The sequence below is a fragment of the Siphateles boraxobius genome, unplaced genomic scaffold (genome assembly GCF_051911475.1).
Source record: "Siphateles boraxobius isolate OS27281-9 unplaced genomic scaffold, OSU_SipBor_1 25, whole genome shotgun sequence".
NCBI lineage: Eukaryota > Metazoa > Chordata > Actinopteri > Cypriniformes > Leuciscidae > Siphateles > Siphateles boraxobius.
In genome coordinates this window covers 26,310,893-26,333,152 of record NW_027508866.1, presented here as the reverse complement: position 1 = coordinate 26,333,152, position 22,260 = coordinate 26,310,893, and the positions used below count along the sequence as shown (strand labels likewise).

The 22,260-nt window shown below is 38.9% G+C and overlaps 2 protein-coding genes across 6 annotated transcripts in view; one reads left to right on the top strand and one right to left on the bottom strand.

Moving 5' to 3' along the window:
* The window catches only part of psd3l (pleckstrin and Sec7 domain containing 3, like), a 120,466-nt gene that overhangs the window by 83,811 nt on the left and 14,395 nt on the right, over positions 1-22,260 (bottom strand). For all 4 annotated transcript variants that reach the window (XM_077243367.1, XM_077243368.1, XM_077243369.1 and 1 more), the window contains exons 2-4: positions 13,162-13,273; positions 8,180-8,897; positions 5,169-5,540 (exon numbers count right to left, since the gene is read on the bottom strand). In XM_077243367.1, the coding sequence (XP_077099482.1) occupies positions 5,169-5,540; positions 8,180-8,897; positions 13,162-13,273 (1,202 nt within the window). The remainder of the gene's footprint in view (positions 1-5,168; positions 5,541-8,179; positions 8,898-13,161; positions 13,274-22,260) is intronic.
* The window catches only part of sh2d4a (SH2 domain containing 4A), a 47,402-nt gene continuing 40,788 nt past the window's right edge, over positions 15,647-22,260 (top strand). For both annotated transcript variants that reach the window (XM_077243383.1, XM_077243386.1), the window contains exon 1: positions 15,647-15,761. The gene's annotated coding sequence lies outside the window, so the exon portion shown is untranslated. The remainder of the gene's footprint in view (positions 15,762-22,260) is intronic.

The following is a 22,260-nucleotide window of genomic DNA, read 5'->3' as shown; positions in this document are numbered from 1 at the left end:
CAATCTGACCAATGTTAGTCAAAACCTAACGAGGAGTCTAACAAAACTCCCCGATTCCAGACAGTTTTTGAAGGCCTAATCTGGACACCATCAATATCAATGAAAATGTCATGCCGGGGTAAACTCTGTGATTTAGGGCCAATCAACTGGATTTCAGTTTTGCCAGCATTAATCTGTAAGAAGTTATCAGACATCCATGTTTTAAGTTCCTAAAGGCAAGAGATAACAGAAGCGGGTGGACAAGCTGAGTAAGGTTTAACCGTGAAATAAATTTGAATATCACCAGCGTAACTATGAAAGTTGAGACCATGCCGTCTGATGATCTGTCCTAATGGCAGCACATAAATATATAAAAGAGGGCCGAGTACAGAACCTTGAGGTACACCATGAGAAATAGTGATGGTACGGGATCGATTCTCACCTATCCTAACAAATTGCTGTCTATAAAGAGATATGTAGTTAACAACTGAAGAGCAGCACCAGTGATACCTATTGCAGACACTCGAGAAAGAAGTGTAGAGTGGCACAGTGTGGGAAAATCAATATGCTAGAGATACTTCAAAATAATCCAAAACAGACATAAAATCTTTTGCAGAAGCACAATCAGAATCAACATGTATGTTAAAGTTACCCAGCATTATGATTCTATCATTATGGCCACAGGCGAGAGTGAGAAGTTCAGTCAATTCATGAGAAAAGGTTTAATACAAGGTTTGGACACACCCCCTACAGCTGATTGACTCTCTCTCTCTCTTCCCCCATCATGAGTGGACACTCCCCCTACTGCTGATTGGCTCACTATCTCTCCTCCCCCATCATGAGTGGGCATGCCCTCTACTGCTGATTGGCTCACTCTCTCTCCTTCCCCATCATGAGTGGGCACACCCCCTACTGCTGATTGGCTCACCATCTCTCCTCCCCCATCATGACTGGACACGCCCCCTACTGCTGATTGGCTCACTATCCCTCCTCCCCCATCATAAGTGGACACACCCCTTACTGTTTATTGGCTAACTCTCTCTCCCTCATCATAAGTGGACACACCCCCTACTGCTGATTGGCTCACTCTCTCTCCCCATCATGAATGGACACGCCTCCTACTGCTGATTGGCCCTCTCTCTCTCCTCCCCCATCATGAGTGGACACTCCCCCTGCTGCTGATTGGCTACAAGTGTGTTGTGCTGCTCGGTCCAATCCACTTCAACAGAAAATGCTTACTGCACATTTACAGTACTATTTTTTTATTTTTTTATTTAAATACATACTTTTATGGGCTGTTTACACCTGGCCACTTCATGCGTTTTCTCAGATCGGATAGCTATCTGGTTTATCAAAACGATCCCATTTACACCTGGTCACATAAATGTGTTTTCGCAAAACGGATATAAATCCGATCTTCAATCCCCGCGCTTTTGCAGATTTCATGGATTTCCCGTCACCGAGAGCAACAGATATGAGCTGCATTTTATTGATTTAAAGACCGCAATAAGAGAGAGCAGCAACAGCACTGGTAAGATACTTTTTGTTTCTTTACTTTTAATGATGAAGATTGTGTGTTAAGCGTCTGCGACTTAGTTTCACTTTAATTCGCGATAGTTTGCTCGTTTGCTTGATGAATAGATGCTCAGCTTCTCATCTGTGGTAATGCGCGTTGCAGTAGCGCCGTCATATCTTGCTATAACATTACACATAGCCTATAACACGCTCTCTCACATTTATTTTTTAGCATTTTTGGGAGGAGTAACATTTACATATGTGGTTTCACCAACCAGATGCATTTACACTTATTCAGTTTCGTCTGTAATGCGGCCCAGACCTCCTCCTGAAGTGGTTTGAGCGATCAGATTAAAATCCGTCTCGAATGCGTTTCGGAGGGCATTTATACCTGGTCTTTTCACGATCGGATTGTTATCCGATCACAGAAAACGCATAAAGTGGTCAGGTGTAAACAGCCCCTTATTCAGCAAAGCCACATTAAATGTCAAAAAGTGACAAAAGTGACAGTAAAGACATTTATAATGTTACAAAAGATTTCTATTTCAAATAAATGCTGTACTTTTGAAATTTCTATTCTTCAAAAAATACTGAAAAATAAATTTCCAAAAAAATATGAAGAAGCATAACTGTTTTCAACATTGATGATTATCAGAAATGTTTCTTGAGCATCAAATCATATCAAAATGATTTCTGAGAATCATGTGACACTGAAGACTGGAGTAATGATACTGAAAATTCAGCTTTTGATCACAGTAATAAATTACACTTTACTATATATTCACATAAACAAAAGCTATTTTTAAATTGTAATACTATTTCACAATATTACTGTTTTTACTGTATTTTTGATCAAATAAATTGTGAATACAGTAGTTGCTTTATATTTTATGAAGAGTCCCTCCTGAAGGGTCCTTGGCATTGAAAAGCTTTAAAACCCTTAAAAACATAATACACTGGCTCTGTCATCAGAGGTTTAATAAACATAGCGGACATTAAATGCTTCTCTTGTTTCTTCTTTGCATCCACAAGGCTTGAAAATGTTGCTTTGATTACCACGACTGTAAGTTTTCTCCCGTATTTTTTAAATGCGATTGTCACTTTGCAGTGTGTATATGGTCACAGAGGAAGCATAGGCAGTTACTGTATAAAATGAGCTTCAGTCACGATAAATATGAAATACGGAAAGTGAACTGAAACTGTAAAGAACACCTCTAAAAACAAATATGAAAGTATCGACATCAGCAAAATCAAAAATGAGATTATCTACTGGGTTTCTGTTCCAGTTCTAATTAAGACAAATTATTAATACAGTTGATTTTACATTTAAGAGCAATAGTTGCAAAAGGTGTCTTTTAAAAAGATCATAGTAAGAAAATATCAATAAACATGATTGTAATGTAATTAGGTCAAATAAGGTCATATGTAACCGATGTAATAAATCATTTAGCTCTGACTCTGACATTGGGACTGGATGAGCCTTGGTTGACGACAATGTAAAATGAACACTGATGCTCCAACCTGAGATTATGCTTAACAATTAAACCGCTTACAGTTAGTGCTGCTAACCAGTCCATTTCCAGGCACAAGCACTCATTCTGTCCACACTGACCTTTGAAAAATGGGTGTAATGAGATACGATCAATCACAAAACACAGCCGATCAGAACAGGTCTGTGAGTTTGCATACTCAGCTCATCTGATCATAAAGTTGAGCTCAGCTGATGCTCGCTAGCACTCGTCACTGGAAGCTTGCAACTATTTCTGACTATGAATGAAGTCCCGTCATACTGATGCAGTCATCAGTTACATTAACTTTACCACAGTTTTTCAGGCATTGGCTAAAGGCTGCTTCACAATGGCCCAACAAAACAGCAAGATTCAAAAGTTGACAATGTTGGGAAACATAACTGTCAGTTTCACTGTATCAACCAGCACAAACAGCGAGAACACAATTATCCCACCAAAAAAACACACAATTTGTGGGAATCAGCCTTATCACTGTATTCCACTACTCATGGCTTTTCTTTTCTTTTTTAATTTTTATAATTTTTAATTTTATAATAACAATTTTATAATTTTAAACTTATAATTTTCAATTTAGTATATATATTAATAAATATTTATGTATTTTTAATTGCTTTATCTGACCTTTGTGATGCCATACAATCAGGGTTCCCGTTTTCAATTTTAAAATTTCGTACTTTTCCAGACTCAAATTTCCAAACCTCTCTGTAGATTTTTCAGACAATATTTAACCTAAATGGTTCATACAGCATTACATTTGATATATATTACAATAATTGGTTTGATGTTGCTGGTTTGAGTGGCATTTGAGTAAAAATTCTTTCCGTGAAGTTGTAAGTAGTAATGTTCGACTAAAACAATCACTAAACTTTTGCCATAAAATCACTCTTGTATGATCAATTTTTTTTAATTTTTATTTTATTTTATATTTTAGAAAAATTGAATAGGGGAAAAAGTCTGGAAACACAAATAATGTACAACATGTATAATAACTATAAAACTGTTGTGATGTACTAGAGTCTGATGTCTTTCAGACAACTATTTAACATCATGACAAGCACACAAAACAACTCATTAATTATCAACTCTTATTTATGGATTACAATTATCTTGAAAATTATTTTAGTATCACTGAGATTATTAATATTTTGAATTAGGTTTTACTGTTAAACTTTCCATTTAAATTTTCAAGTTTTAGTAATTCTGTTTTGGTATTTTTGAATATTTTGAATATTTATTTAAATTTATGTATATAGATTCTATTTAACATTTTTATTTCTAATTTAGTTATAAGTTTGAAAAAATTTCTTTCGCAACTAGCTGAAATAAAATATGTTTAAAGGTTTTTTTTTTACGTTTTTAAATTTCACTGTTTTAGTTTTAGTTATTTTAGTACATCAAGTTAAACTAAATGAAAATTAGGAATGCTCCCCAGGAAACTAGCTGAAATTATATAAGTTATATTTGAATGTATAAAAATCTAAGTCATTTTATCTAGTGATGAAGGTGTTTGATGGTTTTAGTTAAAGTCCCCCTTTGTGGTTAAAACTGAATTTTAAATATTGTTTATATGTCTATGTTGTGTTTTTAATATGCTTTAAAACAAACCATGTGTAAATTCATGTGTAAAGTCAACACCATTGCTGAGTATTTTCTCCTTAAAACTGCAGTGAAACAAAGACAGTCTTAAAAACACGGTTTTGAAATCGCTGGTGTTTCTGACGTCACAAACTACCTTGTAACCAATCAGATCAGCGTGTGATCGTCAACAAGTGGATCTCTGAGCTGCTGTGAGTGAGTGGAGGCGGATTTCATTGGCATATTCATAGAACTGTGTATACTAAATGAGGCAAGGGTGTAGTTACATTCAAGATGCTTTAAGCCATGAAGTAATTTTTTTCAACAAAAAAAAAACACTTAAATATATAGTTTTGGTGATCAAAGATGAGTTTTAAGGGATACAATTAATGACTACGGGGGGCTTTAACTAAATGCAATCTCACACACACACAAGCTCTTCAGCTTTAATCAAACTATGCCCAGTGCTAAAAAAGATACACATCTACAATTTTTGCTACCACGTCAAAGTCAAAAAATAGATGCTGTCCATTCTTGCAGTGTTTTTTCTGAAGTGAGGTGTGTTCTTACCTTAAACAGCCCGTCAGCCAGTCTTTGTGGTTTCCACCGTTCGCCGTGGAGAGGAACGACGAGGTGACCTCCAGCGCTGCCCCCCCGCCCGGCTTCGAGACGCTCAGCACCTCAGTGTCCGAGCTCGGGTCCGGAGGGGCCAGGAACAGGCTTCTGTCCTTCAGCCGCTGCTGGATCATGGGAGTGAGGGGGATGTCAAGGGCGAAGGAGGGCTGCGGGGGGGTTTGGGAACGGGGTTCAGGTTTAGGGGTGGACAGGGTGTCCAGCGAGTCCATGCTGCTGTAGAGAGTCGCCCGCAGACGCTCAGACTCCAGGATGCTCTCGAACCGGCAGCTGAAGACATCTGTGGAGTCACTCTCACCTTCCGGACTCCTGAAACACACAAACACATCTCAATAACAGCTCAGCACACAGGGCGAGAGGAAACAGGAGTTGGCTGTGTTACATACGTACGTTTGCATGTCCTACTTGAGTAGTAAGCCCTTGTTAGAGAATTCATGATGGGTAAAACTCAAGCGTATGCTACGACTTATGCTAATCTGGCAACATACGCCATAAGAGTGAATTTCACAAAAACAGGGAGGGTCACATCTCACCCCAGAATGAAAAGAATGAATTGAATTACATTTGCATTAAAAAAAGAATAAAACCTTTTAGGTCTATAGTTCATAAATTAAGCACATTTCTTCTCAAACTACCATTTCCATAAAGCATTTATGGATCTTATTACTGAAATACAGTATTATTTTACCAATGATTTGGTAACACTTTATAATAAGATTTATTAGTTAACATTAGTAAACTACCTTAGTTAACATGAACTAAGAATCAACACTACTTCTACAGCATTTATTAATCTTAGTATATATTAATTTCAACATTTAAATGAATTTGTTAACATTAATGCACTGTGAACTAACATGAACAAACAATGAACAGCTGTATTTTTATTAACTAACATTAACGAAGATTAATAAATACTGTAACAAATGTATTGCTCATTATTAGTTCATGTTAGTTAATATATTAACTAATATTAACAAAAGAACATTATTGTAAAGTGTTACCAATGATTTTTAAGAAAATCCACATAATTTAAGGTCATAAAACAAATGTTAATTGCCATGACAATACAACTTTATGCAAAATATTATTTATGATCTGTATATGTTCTAGACAAATTCATAAGAGCCACCCACAGGAAGTTAAAGATGCCTGATTCCATTATAAAGCCACAAGCCTGGTTCCTCTTAGCAGCTGAAAATAAACAACACTTCCTCTATTGTGCTGGATCAGTTCTTACAAACACCAAGCAGAAAGAATAAAGGAAGTGAAAGCCATAGAGAACTGACTGTATACAGCAAGTATATGAGCTGATGAACAGGGCTCTCAAACACTGTATTGAGTAAAGTGCAGGCGTGTGTCTCTATGGCCCTGTTCACGCAATTTACATATGAACTGTAGGAAAAACACACAGAGACCATCAGCTTTAGTTTCTGCTCTGATACCAGCCGAACACAGTGAGTGTGTGTTAGAAATCAGGAATGGTGTGAGAACAGTGTTTGGTACATTTTTCATCTTCAAACCAAACTTGCGTCTCCAGCCGACAAAGTTTAAATCCCGTCTGACTATAGTGTTTAAGCATTAGGTCAGTAGGTGGAGAGTAGACGGTCTAAAGTGGACTATATACATACATATAGCCTATATATATATATATATATATATATATACACACATATATATAGATTGCTTCAGTGCTTCAGACCTGACGGCTATACTCCTAAAGGTTGACAGCCAAATTTTATTGCCTTCTAGATTGTGGCAATACCGAAATGCAATGTGACAGGCAGTGAAATAATCATTTCAAGTCAGCAAACAAGTCAAGAAAAATGCAGATTATAAATATCCACATTTTTCAGTTTAATACTTCACATTACATTAACAGCCCATGCAGAGCGTTTCACTTAGTTAAGATGCTGTCTATGAAGAAATGTTGTGTTTATTTAAAAATGTCCCCAAATGTTAAATGTTAAAGCATCTGATAATGAGGGTTGCCAGGTCTGCGTAACAAAACTAGCCCATATATCAAAATATGCCACTACCACACTTAAAATACATATTTTGTAATTGGGTTTTCATGGGAGCACACAAGAGCTAATAGGCTTCATTCCAGAGTCTTTCTCTAAAAAATTTATTATATAGCACGGTTTGATCATTGCTAGAATAAAAAATGTGTCAAATATTTCAAACATTTTAGTCAAACACTATTTATGCCATATGTCAAACCTTTGGAAATAACCTCAGGAAATAAATCAACTTGGGGCAACAGTTGAAAAGGAAGCCAATACCACATGAAAACCAAGGACTTGGCAATATTTTTTTAATTATTGCTTTATTTATATATTTTTTTCACATAATAATCATTTAAGAGGAATAATAAACATATGAATAGCTCAAAAACATTAATAATACAAATAATGTTAACACTTTACAATAAGGTACATTAGTTAATGAATTAACTATGAGCAATACATTTGTTACAGTATTTAATCTTTGTTAATGTTAATTAATAAACAAGACAGTTGTTCATTATTTGTTCATGTTAGTTCATGGTGCATTAACTAATGTTAACAAATACAAACTTTGATTTTAATAATATATAAGTAAATGTTGAAATTAACATTAACAAAGATTAATAAATGCTGTAGAAGTAGGCTATTGCTCTTTCTTCATGTTAACTAAGGTAGTTAACTAATGTTTAACTTATTGTAAAGTGTTACCCAAATAATTATGTAGTAACACAAAAATATGCGAACAAGACAAAGATAATAAAAACGTAAGGAGTTAATTCACCTGTGAACACGGTTGTTTCCTGTTCAACACACACCGGTTTAACTATGTATTAGAATTTAAATAGAAAAGTGTGAATAATATCTGTTGAAAATATCAATGATTCCCGGTCTCTCTCTGCTATCTACTGTTCTTCAGACTGTGATGAAGAGGCACTGTACCTGTCAGAGGCGCTGTCTCCTGTGTGTGTGTGATCGGGCTCTCGCTCCTGAGCTGAGATCTGCGTGTCCCGACTCAGTTCCTCTTTCACACTGCAGTTCTGCATGTCTCCGTTCGCTACACTCTCTGCCCTGCTCTCCACAAACCGCAGCTTCTTCGGCGGCTTGTCCCGCAGTTTGCCCCCTTCCAGAAAGCCGCTGAAGATGCCCGGGATCTCGGCCAGGATCTTGTTGGATTCCTCTAGAGACTCGTCCACGAGTTGTTCTGCTCCTGCTCTCTTGCCCTCCGTCTCCTTCCCAGTGTTTTCCTCAGCTGGAGCCGGGCTGGCGTGGGGGTTGTTCTGACTGGGCGCTGCAGTCCTGGGGTCCAGTGTGAAGCAGCTCATCTCGCTGACGGAGCTGGGGTCCTTGATGAGCGCCTCACACCATGAGTCGAACAGCAGAGAGTCTCCTGTGAGCTCAGATGGGCCGTTCTGAAGGTCCAGGCCCTGCTTTGCCATGTCCAGGGCTGGCGTGGGGCTTGGGTTGTGTCCACTGCAGGGGATCATGGGTGAGCCGGGCGTGGAGTCCAGTTTGGCCGAGGCATCTTGACTGCGAGCGCTCAGGCCACTCAACAGCTTCGACAGCTCACGGTCAATCTCCTGGAAGAGGGACGTCTCGTCAATGTCATCGTCCTCAAGACCTGAGCCGCTTTCCTGGTTCGCCTGGGTTGGAGAGGTCACTGTTTGAGGAAACACAACATGAAGAATAGAGATCAGTAGGTGTTTACTCACAGATTGAGTGCTATAAAATAACTATTCCTGTTAAAGGGATAGTTCACCCCAAAAATTCAAATTACACCATGATTTACTCACCCTGAAGCTATCTTAGGTGTATATGACATTCTTCTTTCAGATGAATACAATCAGAGTTATATTAAAAAATATCCTGGCTCTTCCCAGCTTTATAATGACAGGGAATGGCTGTTTCTGTTTTGAAGTCCATAAAAGTTCATCTATCCATGATAAAAGTGCATCTATCCATCATAAAAGTTCATCTATCCATGATAAAAGTGCATCTATCCATGATAAAAGTGCATATATCCATCATAAAAGTGCATATATCCATCATAAAAGTGCATATATCCATCATAAAAGTGCATCTATCCATCATAAAAGTACATCTATCCATCATAAAAGTGCATCTATCCATCATAAAAGTTCATCTATCCATCATAAAAGTTCATCTATCCATGATAAAAGTGCATATATCCATCATAAAAGTGCATATATCCATCATAAAAGTGCATATATCCATCATAAAAGTGCATCTATCCATCATAAAAGTACATCTATCCATCATAAAAGTGCATCTATCCATCATAAAAGTGCATATATCCATCATAAAAGTGCATCTATCCATCATAAAAGTGCATATATCCATCATAAAAGTGCATCTATCCATCATAAAAGTGCATATATCCATCATAAAAGTGCATATATCCATCATAAAAGTGCATATATCCATTATAAAAGTGCTCCACACGGCTCTAAGGGGTTAAAAAGGCCTTCTGAAGCGAAGTGATGAGTTTGTGTAAGAAAAATATTCATATTTAACGTTACAAAGTAAAATTCTAGCTTACACACAATACACAATCTACTTAAGCCTAAAGCTCAACTTTATTATCTCGCAATACTCGCATAAGTTGCACTTTACACTTAAATAGATGCACTTTTATGAAGGATAGATGCACTTTTATCATGGATAGATGCACTTTGATGGACTCTAAAACAGAAACAGCCATTCACTCCCATTATAAAATTGTAAAAAGCCAGGATATTTTTTAATATAGCTCTGATTGTATTCGTCTGAAAGAAGAATGTCATATACACCTAGGATGACTTGAGGGTGAGTAAATCATGGGCTAATTTTCATTTTTGGGTGAACTATCCCTTTAAGTGGAGTGACTGAAACCAGCAGAAGGCGAGATGGACAACAAAAGAAAGAGAAACATGCAAGGCAAAAGCACAGCTGGTAGTGGCATTTCATGTAGGCAAAACAACAAACATTTTAGGTAGATCATACTGTGTCAGCAAGCAGAGACAAATTAGAACAAAATTAGATCAGGGCCAGAAACCCTTCTGACAGTAAGTGCCATGATTCATTTTTCCTATTAAACACTGTGAGCTACCATTCATGTAGTTTGGGTGTGGAATATTAAAAACCTGCTGGAACAGTCAATAATAACCGTCATTTCTCAATTAAGCAACAAAAAAAAAAAACTGAAAATGCAGTACTGACCAATTTATTTGTGGTGTGCAGTGGGTCGCATTAGTGGTTTGGCTTTAAATTTCCACCTTAAATGAAAAAACACACATCTGTAACACTGACTGGGATTCAAAGAAAATGAGTGTTTCAGCTTGTGTGAGACTTCATTCTGTGTCTGTGTTAGTTTAGACCAGTCACATGTTGAAGTGTTTCACATGTACAAATGTTTCCTATTTTTGTATATATATATATATATATATAGTGTTTTTTTTTTTTTTTTTTTACAAATATCATGCATTATTACATCTATACATGTTTTAGGGAGTTGCACCACATTATATATTTTTTTAACCCGAACAAACCTTTTCTTATCATAAAAAGGTCAAATTATTTGCTATTTAAAGAGACTTATTGACTTAGAAAATCTGCATGTTAGTTTTACCAAATGATTCTGTTTTGGCAGACAAACATTTTTCATTTATTAATAAGCATTTTTTTTTACCCCTAAGAACGAACAATGAAAAGAATGTCAAACTTAATAAGGTTTTGTTTCCATAATGTATTGAGAACTTTTCTATGACATCTAGACAACTATATTACCCTGACATTTTTTTACTTTATGCTATTTCAAAATTATAAAATAAAACTATTTTAATTCAGAAATTAAAAACTTGCTCATCACAGAAAAAGTGTAATCAGGTCATTGTGCGTGAATTGTATATTTTAATGCACAGGTTGAAATGTGAGGATCTATAAAACATGAATCTCTAACTGTGAACCTGTTTAAGCTTCATGCAGATCAGTCATGTCTCTTCACCAGAGGGCAGCATTCCTCTATTGATGATTTACAGACTGAGTGAAGTGTAATCAAGCTTACAATACAGCTCTTACAGTTCAGTGTGGGAGATTAAGATTAAAAACATGAGCCACACTTAGAAATGTCTGAATGTCAAAAGATATAAAATATTAAAGCCGGTGGCATTTATTGTAAAGAAAAACATCACAGGCATAAGCAAAACATTTGGCAAAGAGAAGTTTTTTTTAGGTTTGAAATGATAAAGCCATACATAGATGTAGTGAACAAAAAAGTAGACAAAAAAATATATAATTTGGAAATGCAAGTTAAATACGTCAGCTAATGAAATATAGACAGACAGAGAGACACTGGCTGTGAGCTGTCTGTCAAACAAACAGACTTCAATCCTAGTATTTCTAGCAGATGCAATTCTCAAATAACTGAAAGATGCAGCTTTTTGGAGAGATTTTTTTTTTACACACTGATAGCGTACGGTCTTACTAAATCTTATTAATCTTACTAAAAACTACAGCCAACAAAGCAGGGCTTGTGTCAGATTCACCGTCTATAACAATTCGTATAAAGACAAATATTAAAAGACTTCAAATTGCTTGTGAGAAATATTCCCTCTTTTGTGCAGAATCCCTGGGGTCCCTAGAGTCCAGTTTGAACAGCTCTGCTTCAGGCGCACAGCAGATTATATGAATTGGGATGTAAGGTCACTGCTGTGCTCTGTTGGTTTCTGTGTCATTTGTAGAAGCACAAGGAAACTGTGAGCCTCTGAGCTTCGTGACTCATGTAAGTATCCTCCTGAAACAGGTTTCATCATGAACGCTGCCACTGAAGCATGACACACCCGAGATACAGAAGCACTAGGATCTTGGAGGAGCGTGTCTTTACTGAGAGTTTAATCACGTTCTGTATGCACAGTTCATTAATCGTGTCAGTGATATCCACATTAAACAACTAAGTTTAATGTGGATATCACTGACACGATTAATGAACTGACAATCACATTTATATAACATCTGAACAACTAGCCGATAGCACAGTGACATCACCTTCTTTTTTGCAATGCCAGCTCAAAAATGGATACCATTAGATGCTAAACAAAGGTATGTTTCTTCACTGAATCTTTTTTCGCTCACCAACGTTTCTTCCATGAGCCCCGTGGTCTTAGGGAAATCCCATACATTACTTTCCGGAAAGACCAGTGTTGCCAGATCTTGCTAGAAAAACTGGGTCTCACATGCTCAAAAAAAGTCTCTCCAAAATAAGCCCCAAATACATGACTGTATTCTGAATATAACACCCACATTTTTAAAAACAAGCCCAAAGACTCTTATAATAAGCGTTATAATGGCACCACTGAAAGAGAATATGCTGTTTACCAGCAGTCGCTTCATGAGTCAACAGTTGCCAGACAAAATGCGTTGGCTGGATAATATGCCCAAAATAGCGGACATCGAATTAATTCAACTGAAGCCTAAATGTTTCTATAATTATCACTACATCAGTAATCACAATTTTGGTGGTGACTCATGTTGATGACAATTTAGGGATCTACTCTCCAATTGGTTGCCATTCAAAAGTGTATTATGTATGAGGACTGAGTATTATTATTATTATAAAAATATCCCCATTGACTCTAGAGTGGCAACCTGCAATTGTAATCTTAAGAGCTATTTCTATATTCTTTAACACATAAAAAGTTTTTTTGGTATAAATGGATGTATTTAGGCTGATTCAGTGACTTTAAAAAAATAAAAATCAATGTTTTTAATGATAACGTTATAAAGAACCACACAGATGTGACAATTAGAAGAAAAGAATGTTAGCAGCAGAAAATATAGTGTCAAACACAGAAGTGATAGGGAAAATGGTCAAGTGTAAGAATACAATACATCACATGAAAGTAAAAGTAGGCAAGAACATAAAGTACCGCAATCTGATGAGCTTGTGTCTTCTGTGTTTCCAAAGAGAAACTGGTACTTGGCTTTGGCAACACTCCGTGCGTGAGCAGAGGAGCCGCCGACACCATCAAACGCTTCTCCCTGCAAGAACAAGACACAGTTAAACTCACATGCTTTACTCTGACATCATATTAACTGAACTGGATGACAAGGCTGGTTCAAATATAGGCTCATCATCAGTTGCAGGAGGACATGACGTCAGATCAGAACAGAGACTATGGCCCTATCATACACCCGGAGCAATGTAGCGCCAGGCGTCACGCAAGCAAGTGTGTTTTGCTAGTTTCAGCCCAACACAGTTTTTCATTTTCACATCCTGCGCCACGTTGTTTAAATAGCAAATTCATTTGTGCCCATTTGTGAGCCCATGGGCTGCTGGTCTGAAAACCAGGTGTCTGTTCAGGCGTATTGTTGGAGCGTTGATAATTTGAGGAACTGAAATAGACTGAGCCATAGACCGGCTGAAACCTGGTCTAAAGCAATGGTGCAGTATTTTTTTGTTATTTAAAGAGCGGGTTAGTAATGTGCGCCTATAGGCGGGTCCACAACGCGCTGCACTTTGTCCCGTAGATGATCAGCTGCTTTTACCTCGCGCACGTGCAGATCTGTTTCCTCGCTAGAGAAGCGTTCAGTTTTTCTGCTTGCAAATTCCGCCATGTAAATTGCGAATCCGCCATGGCGAGATCGCAACTGGCTTTTAAAGGTAATGGGAGATGAGACTCTGATTGGTTTATAGCACATAATTGCCCAAAACACATCCATTACTCATTAAGAGAATAGGGACAACCCCTTTAGACCATGTGCTGAGAGCGCAGACCTTTTTCCCTGTCGTTAAACTAGCAAAAGTGGATTCGGACAGACCTAAGGCCACTTGCACCGTGTGCTTTAGACCATGAGCTTAGATACTTAAAATAGGATCCACAATCTTTCAGTTACCAAAAGATGTGCATATGACCAAAGAGAGGAATTCTTCCAAATTAAGTGCTGCTCAAAGTACACTGAAAGAAATAAGCACAAGTTCAAACGAGTTTTACATGATGGACGCTGTCAAAACAAAATATGACTTGTGTGCTATATTCATCTTATGTTAAGTCACCTTTATTTATATAGCGCTCAGCTTTACAGAGATAACAGGAAAATAATGCAACAAAGTTTGCTTCTAGAAGAAAATAGCGTCCCAGTCCAGCTTAAAGCTGCATGCAGTCCGTATTCTTTCCTCTTTGTCGCCATTTCTGTTCGAAATCTGCAATTGCAGTTATTCGCGGAATTATAAAATTTACGCCGGTTGTGCCTCGGCACGGCACAGCGCGGATGAACACAATGGTTTTGAGGAGAATGTGCGGCTGTCAGTCGGTGTGGAGACTGGCGTTCGCAATCACAGATTATACTTTTTGGAAGTATGATCAACATAAGAATTTTCACCGGAAAATGTCCTCTGAAGAAGTAACATCCACTTTTGTTCTGACCAACTAAGGGGAAAAAAGCATTGTATTGAATAGCGCTGATTAAATGTAACGATCGCTTATCATATCACGTCAAACCGTGCAAATTATAGCCTACCTTGTTCTCAAATTGTTAATGTTAACAACATCAGCATTGTGTGACTACATTTAATGCCCTTCCGATATTATCCTTGTTTCCGCATGCGCTGGTTGCAGTCTCTCTTTTCTGTAGCCACCCCGAACAAAGTTTTTTGCATTTTACAACGGGTGAATCTCCAGTTGTCACTGGTGATTGTCATTTGAACCTTTCTGGATCCACCATCAAATGATAAGTTTAATTATATCAAGTGCTGTGAGAAAAGGCTATAAATCTCCACCTCCATCATCCTCACACTCATAGCCTACAAGCCGAGACTCCTTTATGTGTACAGATGTGACGTAATGACGCAAAGACATGCTCAAATTTCCCGCGGAAATCCACCAGTGCTACTGGAGTTAAAAACATTATTACAAGCTTACCGTTTTAAATCGAGCTACGGCAAGCAGAAAGTTTTGAACACTGGCTGGTTATGTACTTGCTCAAAAATTTATTTTGGATGATTTTGAACCCAAAAAAGTTACAGACTGCAGCTTTAAGTAAGTTCAGTGATGGTTCATTTTTGTTGTAAAAAAGTTATTAATTTAGAGCATTTATATATATAGCCAGTCTGGAAAAAGCCGTGATTTCATCATCCAGCTCAGTTTAGTTCTCATATAATGGTGTCAATGCAGGCAGATCAATAATATTGATGAATATTAAATGCCATATAATAGATTTGTGAGAAGAAGTTATTTTTTATTGAAAGTCTCTCCCCTCCTCCACAGCTCTTTCATCTATTTTGTAGTTGTATATATTCAAATAGAGTCAAAGCGTGTTGCGGCAGGTTTCGCAACAATGATGCTAAATGGAAACACACCAAGTTTAGAAATGCAAATAAGAATTTCTGTGAACAGTTTTATTTTGGTGTGCACTTCACAAAGAGAACATATGACTTCAGAGGACTAGACAAGATGAACAGTGTGAACATTGTGCTAAACATCCTGTGAGTCCCACAGGAGAAAATCAGTCACACGGAACTGGGCCAATGGTGAGTAAATTAACATTTTAATTTTAGGATAAGCTGTTGGTTTAACTCCAGCATGACTATAAGACTGAGAGTGAGAATCCAGCGTTCCTGACGCTCCCGCAGGAGGCCGGTCACTATGACTCGATCCCGGTGGCTCAGGAATGTTTCTGTTTCCAGAAGCGGGCTGATTTTTTAATTCCAGTGTCTTTTGTATCTGGCGAGTAATGGACAACACTCTAGCCACATGACGGAGCATGAGGAATTACTGGAACTGAACTCAAAATGCTGTCCACTTTCAATTTCACAAGAGAAGTCAGGAGAATTAGTGAAAATCTGAACTCAGAGTTTAGGTTTGCCTGCATTCCCATGTTTGTTGAGATCAGAGTTCATAGACAATGGAAATCAGACATCTTTATCAGACACCGTCTATAAAACAAGGTCAAAGTCTAACATCAGCTTGGGAGCAGAGCATGTTTTAGTCGGATCTGAGTGAAGGAACCCATACTGACATCAGCTTCCCGTTAAGAATCTAGTGTGATAAACCCAGTTATTGACTAGATCTCCACTAAAGACATGAGTCTGTTTAAAGGTCACCAGTGATTGGAGATAGAAACACTAAGAGATACCTCTGTTTAGTAAGTAATGTTATCTACTTATGGCCATGGAAAAAACATTGTGAAAAGAACATTTCCATTGAAACAGTTTTGAGCGTAATGAATGCAATGCTTTCATTATGCTGTTACGGCTGCAGCTAAAAACCTCCTGAGATGATGCGTGGACAGCATTTTTAGGCATTGACACAGGAATGGAATGAATGCTGTCAGCTTTGACTTGTCAGAATGTCCTGCAAAACACAAAAGAGGGAGTGATATCAGAGCGCATCGCTGCACTCCCAGTCAATAAGGTTAATCAGGTTGTAACGATGCCCTCATGTCACCATTCGATACAGATCACGATACTGAATTCACGATATTATTGCGATACTCCAAGACATATGATAAAAGGTTCACAAAAATGTTTTACTGATGATTAAATGCTAAATTTGGCGTTACATTATTGTGTGTAAATGAATAGACTTGTACTTGGTGCTGGAAACCAATAGCACAGGACAATAGAGACACCAGAATAACAATATTCATGATTCTGAAGCTGAAAATAAAGAATTATTTAGACGAATATACTTGTTCTCTGTCACTGACTAGATATATTTATAATAATGTAAGTCACTTTTTACTAACATCAGACATTTGGCATTATCAGGACCCACAAATATTCCCCCATTGCATTATTATACATTATATTCAACATTATAAATGGTATTTATTGTAGTGCTGACACTAAAACTCTCAAAACTAAAAAAATTTCTCACACAGCTATTTTTATTTTGAGTGAACTATACACAATACTGTTGCATTTTTGTATCCCGATATATTGTAACAAGATATATTGTTACACCCCAATCAGGTTGTAAAATGTCATGTGGAACTCCAAACAAAATTGAAATTTATTACATTTATTTTATTAATTTTTAATACTATACAAGTTTTTTTCAATAGTTTATTACCCTTATTACATGATGCTTACACCACATGACATTTTCAGATATTTTAAATGAAAAGTTTTTCAAAATCAAAAGAACATTCTTATTTGGACATCATTAGCTAATTATTTTTCTGACAACTCCTTCAATGAATAAAGTGGTCTTCTTTTCAGTCACTTCAGATGAAGCAACAACTGTTTTATGTCACACAAGGTTCATGGTATCATTGACTGATTGTTCAAATGACCATGTGAAGGAAAGGCCACATGTATCAAACAGAACACTTCATTTATACAGACAAAAGTTTCACAAATGTCTTTGCACTTCTTCAAAAGAAGAACAATGTGACAATGAAGAGCTTGAAGGTTGATATAAAGTGGTGCAATTCTTCCAACTGAAAGATTATAAATGGTGACATTTATTACGGAACCTCTGTAAATGTAGCCAAGGCTTTGAAAATCATGCTGTCAAACAAACTTGATACTGACAAATTGCCTTCAGAAGTCAAAATCTGCAAAAATGGAACAACAGTTTAAAAAAGTGATTTTTCACTATTATTTACAAAAGGACCTGAATTTAGAGACAACTTTGTGCATCAAAACCACTCCTTTCCTGGTAAAAAAGGAAACTTGATTTTCAAGTCAATGAATTGCGAAAGCTGAATGTTACATTTTTGACAAGCTAAACATAAAATGTAATTTATTTAAGCCATGAAATAAACATCATTCCATAAAATAATTATAATGAACTACACAAACTTCTCCAGCATGTTTTATAATTACCCAAAAATCAAACAGTTCACCTCTTCTGCATTTTATCACGTCCGTCAAAAACTTATGCTGGCTAACAGTTGGAATATTAGAACTAATTCATAACTCACTCATGGCCATCAATAATATCACTGAATACTTGCCGCCTAAGAAATAAATCATTATTACTTAACGATCCGTATTTACGAGAAGCAGAGGTCCAGCGGGTTCACTCATTTCCTGGAAAACCCACAGTACTGGATGTTTTGAATCCATCATCGCTTTCCGAGAAGAGGGGAAAAATGGCGGCCTGACTGGCTTCAACATGCTGTCTGTCAGAGACGATAACGTACGTAATACAAAACGCACGCGAGTATGAATGTTCTTCCCTTGCTGAAATTGAATATGAATGATCAGGGAATAGAGTAAAATACTTCACACTGCATCTAAAGAGAAAAACTTCACCGGGTTAGTGAACATACTTCAACTGGTTTTTGTTTTGAACTACGCATTCTGATTCTGACATTGCTGATTTGAATATTATCAACAAATTTCTATCTAATTTAAAAAAAAAAAATCATAATTTTGGCAGCAGATTGACTATTAAATGAGTAATCCTGAGATGAGTCACTATATTATTATATGTTATTAACTTTATTTGATTGTATTAATGTAGTTTGAATACTATCTTCTCGGTTGCTTATAAGATTAAAACAAATATTAACGTTTGATAAAATGTTGTGTAATTTTCCAATAAGAGATGATAGATTTTTTACATGATTTGTTACATTTAATTTGGCCTACCTCTTAGCGGATTTTGACACGTATACACAATGTATCTTCTACTTTACTGTCAGGGTTCTGTCTCTTCTGTCTAGTCTATTTCTTGGTTTTGTGACAGAGCCCAGAGTTTTTAACACTAGCTGTGTGCTTTCATGTTGTCATGTTTCGTGTGAACACTAGGCTTAAGTGTTTCATTAGCTGCATGTTCATGTCTTGTTTTGTGTGAGCACATGGCTGGTGATTTGTTTTACTGGCCATGTGCCTGTGTTTTAGTCATGTTTGGTGTGAGCACTTGGCTTTTTATGTATGTTTCCTTGTGCGATGTGCTCTCCTGTCGATTGTCTAGTCCCTCCCATCTTGTTACCGATTACTGATTAATTTGCCCCCCCTGTCCTCCCTTGTTACCTCCTTTGTTTGTTCTACCTATTTATTCTCATTGTGTTTGCAGTCCTGTTCTGTTTCGTTGTTGCATGTATGTCATTTGTACGTCTCATTTACACCGTGTGTTTCCCTGCTGTCAAGTCAAATCAAGTCCTGGTCTGTCTTGGTTTTCTCCAGCGGGGTAGTTTTTGTTTTATTTCTATTAATAAATGAGCCCATTTTTCTGCGTTTGAGTCCTCGACTCATCTCCTCTACCCCAAACACTGACAGAACGAAACAGCCATCAGAGGACTCAGCAGACAATGGGTACCTCTTCTTCCCATCTCCCTCCAATGGGGCCACAGTGAAGGATCAGATGGTCCAGCTCATCCGGTACATCTCACTTCGTCAAGAGGGTTGTAACATCAAGGACTTTGCCTCTGACTTCCTAGATGTAGTGGATGACCTGAACAACAGGGATACTGCTGATCTTTCTGAGGGAAGGCTTGGGCATCTGTCCTTTTGGAAATTTGTGTACGGTTTACAACAGCATGGGATGGAGTCCCTTTCGCAGCACAGATTCCCACCACACTGACTGTTCACCCCTTCCACCTGCATTCAGTGGAAGCCCCAGCCCTTCTATGACCTGTGGACTGAGGAGGAAGAACGAATCTGTCACCTCTACTGAGGAAGACACTGCAGCACACCATGAGGAGGTGGAGTGCATTGCAGCTTCCCTGGGGCTGGCGGTCCATCTATCGCCTCGTCTTTGCAAGCCCAGGAGAAGAGCTCCTGCCGCTTCCCCTAATCGAGAGGTCGTGGAGGACCGGACTCCGGTGGTCCCAGAGCTCCCTGTTATGGCCATGGAGGCCATCTCTGAGCAGCCCGCTATTTCTGTCTGCCCTGTCGCAGTCGAAGAGGCAGCCCCCTCCTTGTACATTGCAGCTGTTATGTGTGTCTGGGCCGCACATGCCTCCCTGTTGGCTACCTCAGCTCCATCCTCTCCTGAGCCACTCATTTCCACCATCAGTCCTGCCATGGCCAAGAGAGCTGTCTTCACTTTTTATGTTTTGGCTGTACTGCATGCCTGGAATATGCATAGGACTTCTTTTGACTCTGGACCGGTCTCCCACCCAGAGCTCACTACCGTCCCTGAGCAGCCCGCTGTCGTCCCTGAGCCGCCCGCTCTCACAGTAACGGCCAACGAGACCGTCCCAGAGCAGCCTGCTGTCGTCCCAGAGCCGCCCACTCTCACAGAAACGGCTACGAAGGCCACCTCAGAGCAGCCCGAGTGTCTTGCCCTGTCGGCTCCGCCCATGCTGCCTGTCATGCCGGCTCTGCTCAAGCTCCTGGAGGCCGCCCTTCCGGAGTTTCATCTAGTCGTGGCCGCCCATCCAGAGACTCTTCATGTCATGCCTGCCAAGCCTGGGTCTCTTCACGTCATGCCTGCCGAGCGAGAGATTGTTAACGTCATGTCTACCGAGCCTGATCTTCACACCATGCCTGACCAGCCTGAGTCTGTTCACGTCATGTCTACTGAGCCAGAGCTTTGCGCCATGTCTACCGAGCCTGAGCTTCTTCATGTCAGGCCTCCCGAGCCAGAGACTGTTCATGCCAGGTCAGCCTCCGTCTCCTGTCCCGAGTACAGTGAGAGCCCCAGTCAAGCATCCTGACACGCCTGACCCACCGAGGCCTTCCGCGGATCCTGACATGCCTGCCCACCCTGGCCCTCAGCCGGGACTCCAGACCCGCCTGAGTCTCCCTCGCCCTCTGCCGGGACTCCTGAACCGCTGGAGTCCGCCTGGTCTGTCCCCCCAGCACCGCCCTGGCCCTCTGCCGGGACTCCTGATCCGCTGGAGTCCGTCTGGTCTGTCCATCCAGCACCGCCCTGGCCCTCCACTGGGACTCCTGAACCGCTGGAGTCCACCTGGTCTGTCCCCCCAGCACAGTCATGCTGGCTCTGTCTAGGCTACCCTCCCTCCCCTTTTTTTCTCCGTTTTGATCATCCCGTCTTGTGTTGTCTGTTGGTGAGTTGTCGTTTCATGTTTCTGTCTTGTTTTGTGGTGTTCCTTATTAGGGACGCCAAGTGGCGTCCATTTAGAGGAGGGGTAGTGTCAGGGTTCTGTCACTTCTGTCTAAGTTTATTTCTTTGTTTTGTGAAAGAGCCCTGACACTCCTGTTTTGTCTTGGACTGTGTAGCACACAGCCTGTTTAACACTAGCTGTGTGCTTTCATGTTTCGTGTGAACACATGGCTTATGAGTGTTTCATTAGCTGCATGTTCATGTCTTGTTTTTTGTGAGCACATGGCTGGTGATTTGTTTTACTGGCCATGTGCCTGTGTTTTAGTCATGTTTGGTGTGAGCACATGGCTTTTTATGTATGTTTCCTTGTGCCATGTGCTCTCCTGTCGATTGTCTAGTCCCGCCCATCTTGTTACTGATTATTGATTAATTTGCCCCACCTGTCCTACCTCGTTACCTCCTTTGTTTGTTCTCCCTATTTATTCTCCTTGTGTTTGCAGTCCTGTGCCGTTTCGTCGTTGCATGCATGTCATTTGTACGTCTCATCTACACCGTGTGATTCCCTGCAGTCAAGTTTAGTGAAGTCCTAGTCTGTCTTGTTTTCCCCCTCTGGGTAATTTTTGTTGTATTTTGTTTTATTTTTATTAAAGGGGTGGTAAGACACATTTTTTCAAAGGCTTGATTGTGTTTGTGGGGTGCACTGTAACATGTGTTCATGCTTCGTTTTTAAAAAATTGCATTATTTTTCATATATTTCACCTTTATTCAACACTGTTCTGTCCGTCCTTGTAAAAACGGTCTGATGGTTTCTGGGTTCTATGAAGCTAGTCCCTAAAAAATACACAATGGGCTCAGATTAGTTAGCTGGCCCAGTGTGTTGTGATTCGCTAACCGCCCAGTGCACGTTTTCCGGAAACGTCACGCCCCGTACCTTTACCGGTAGTTTGTGCCTTGGTGTATTATAAACAATGGCGTCAATAAAACCATACCAATTTGAGCCCGAATCGGACCCAGAGAATGTTAGTGAAGATGATTGAGCAGAACCTGTTCAAGAACGGCTGTTAA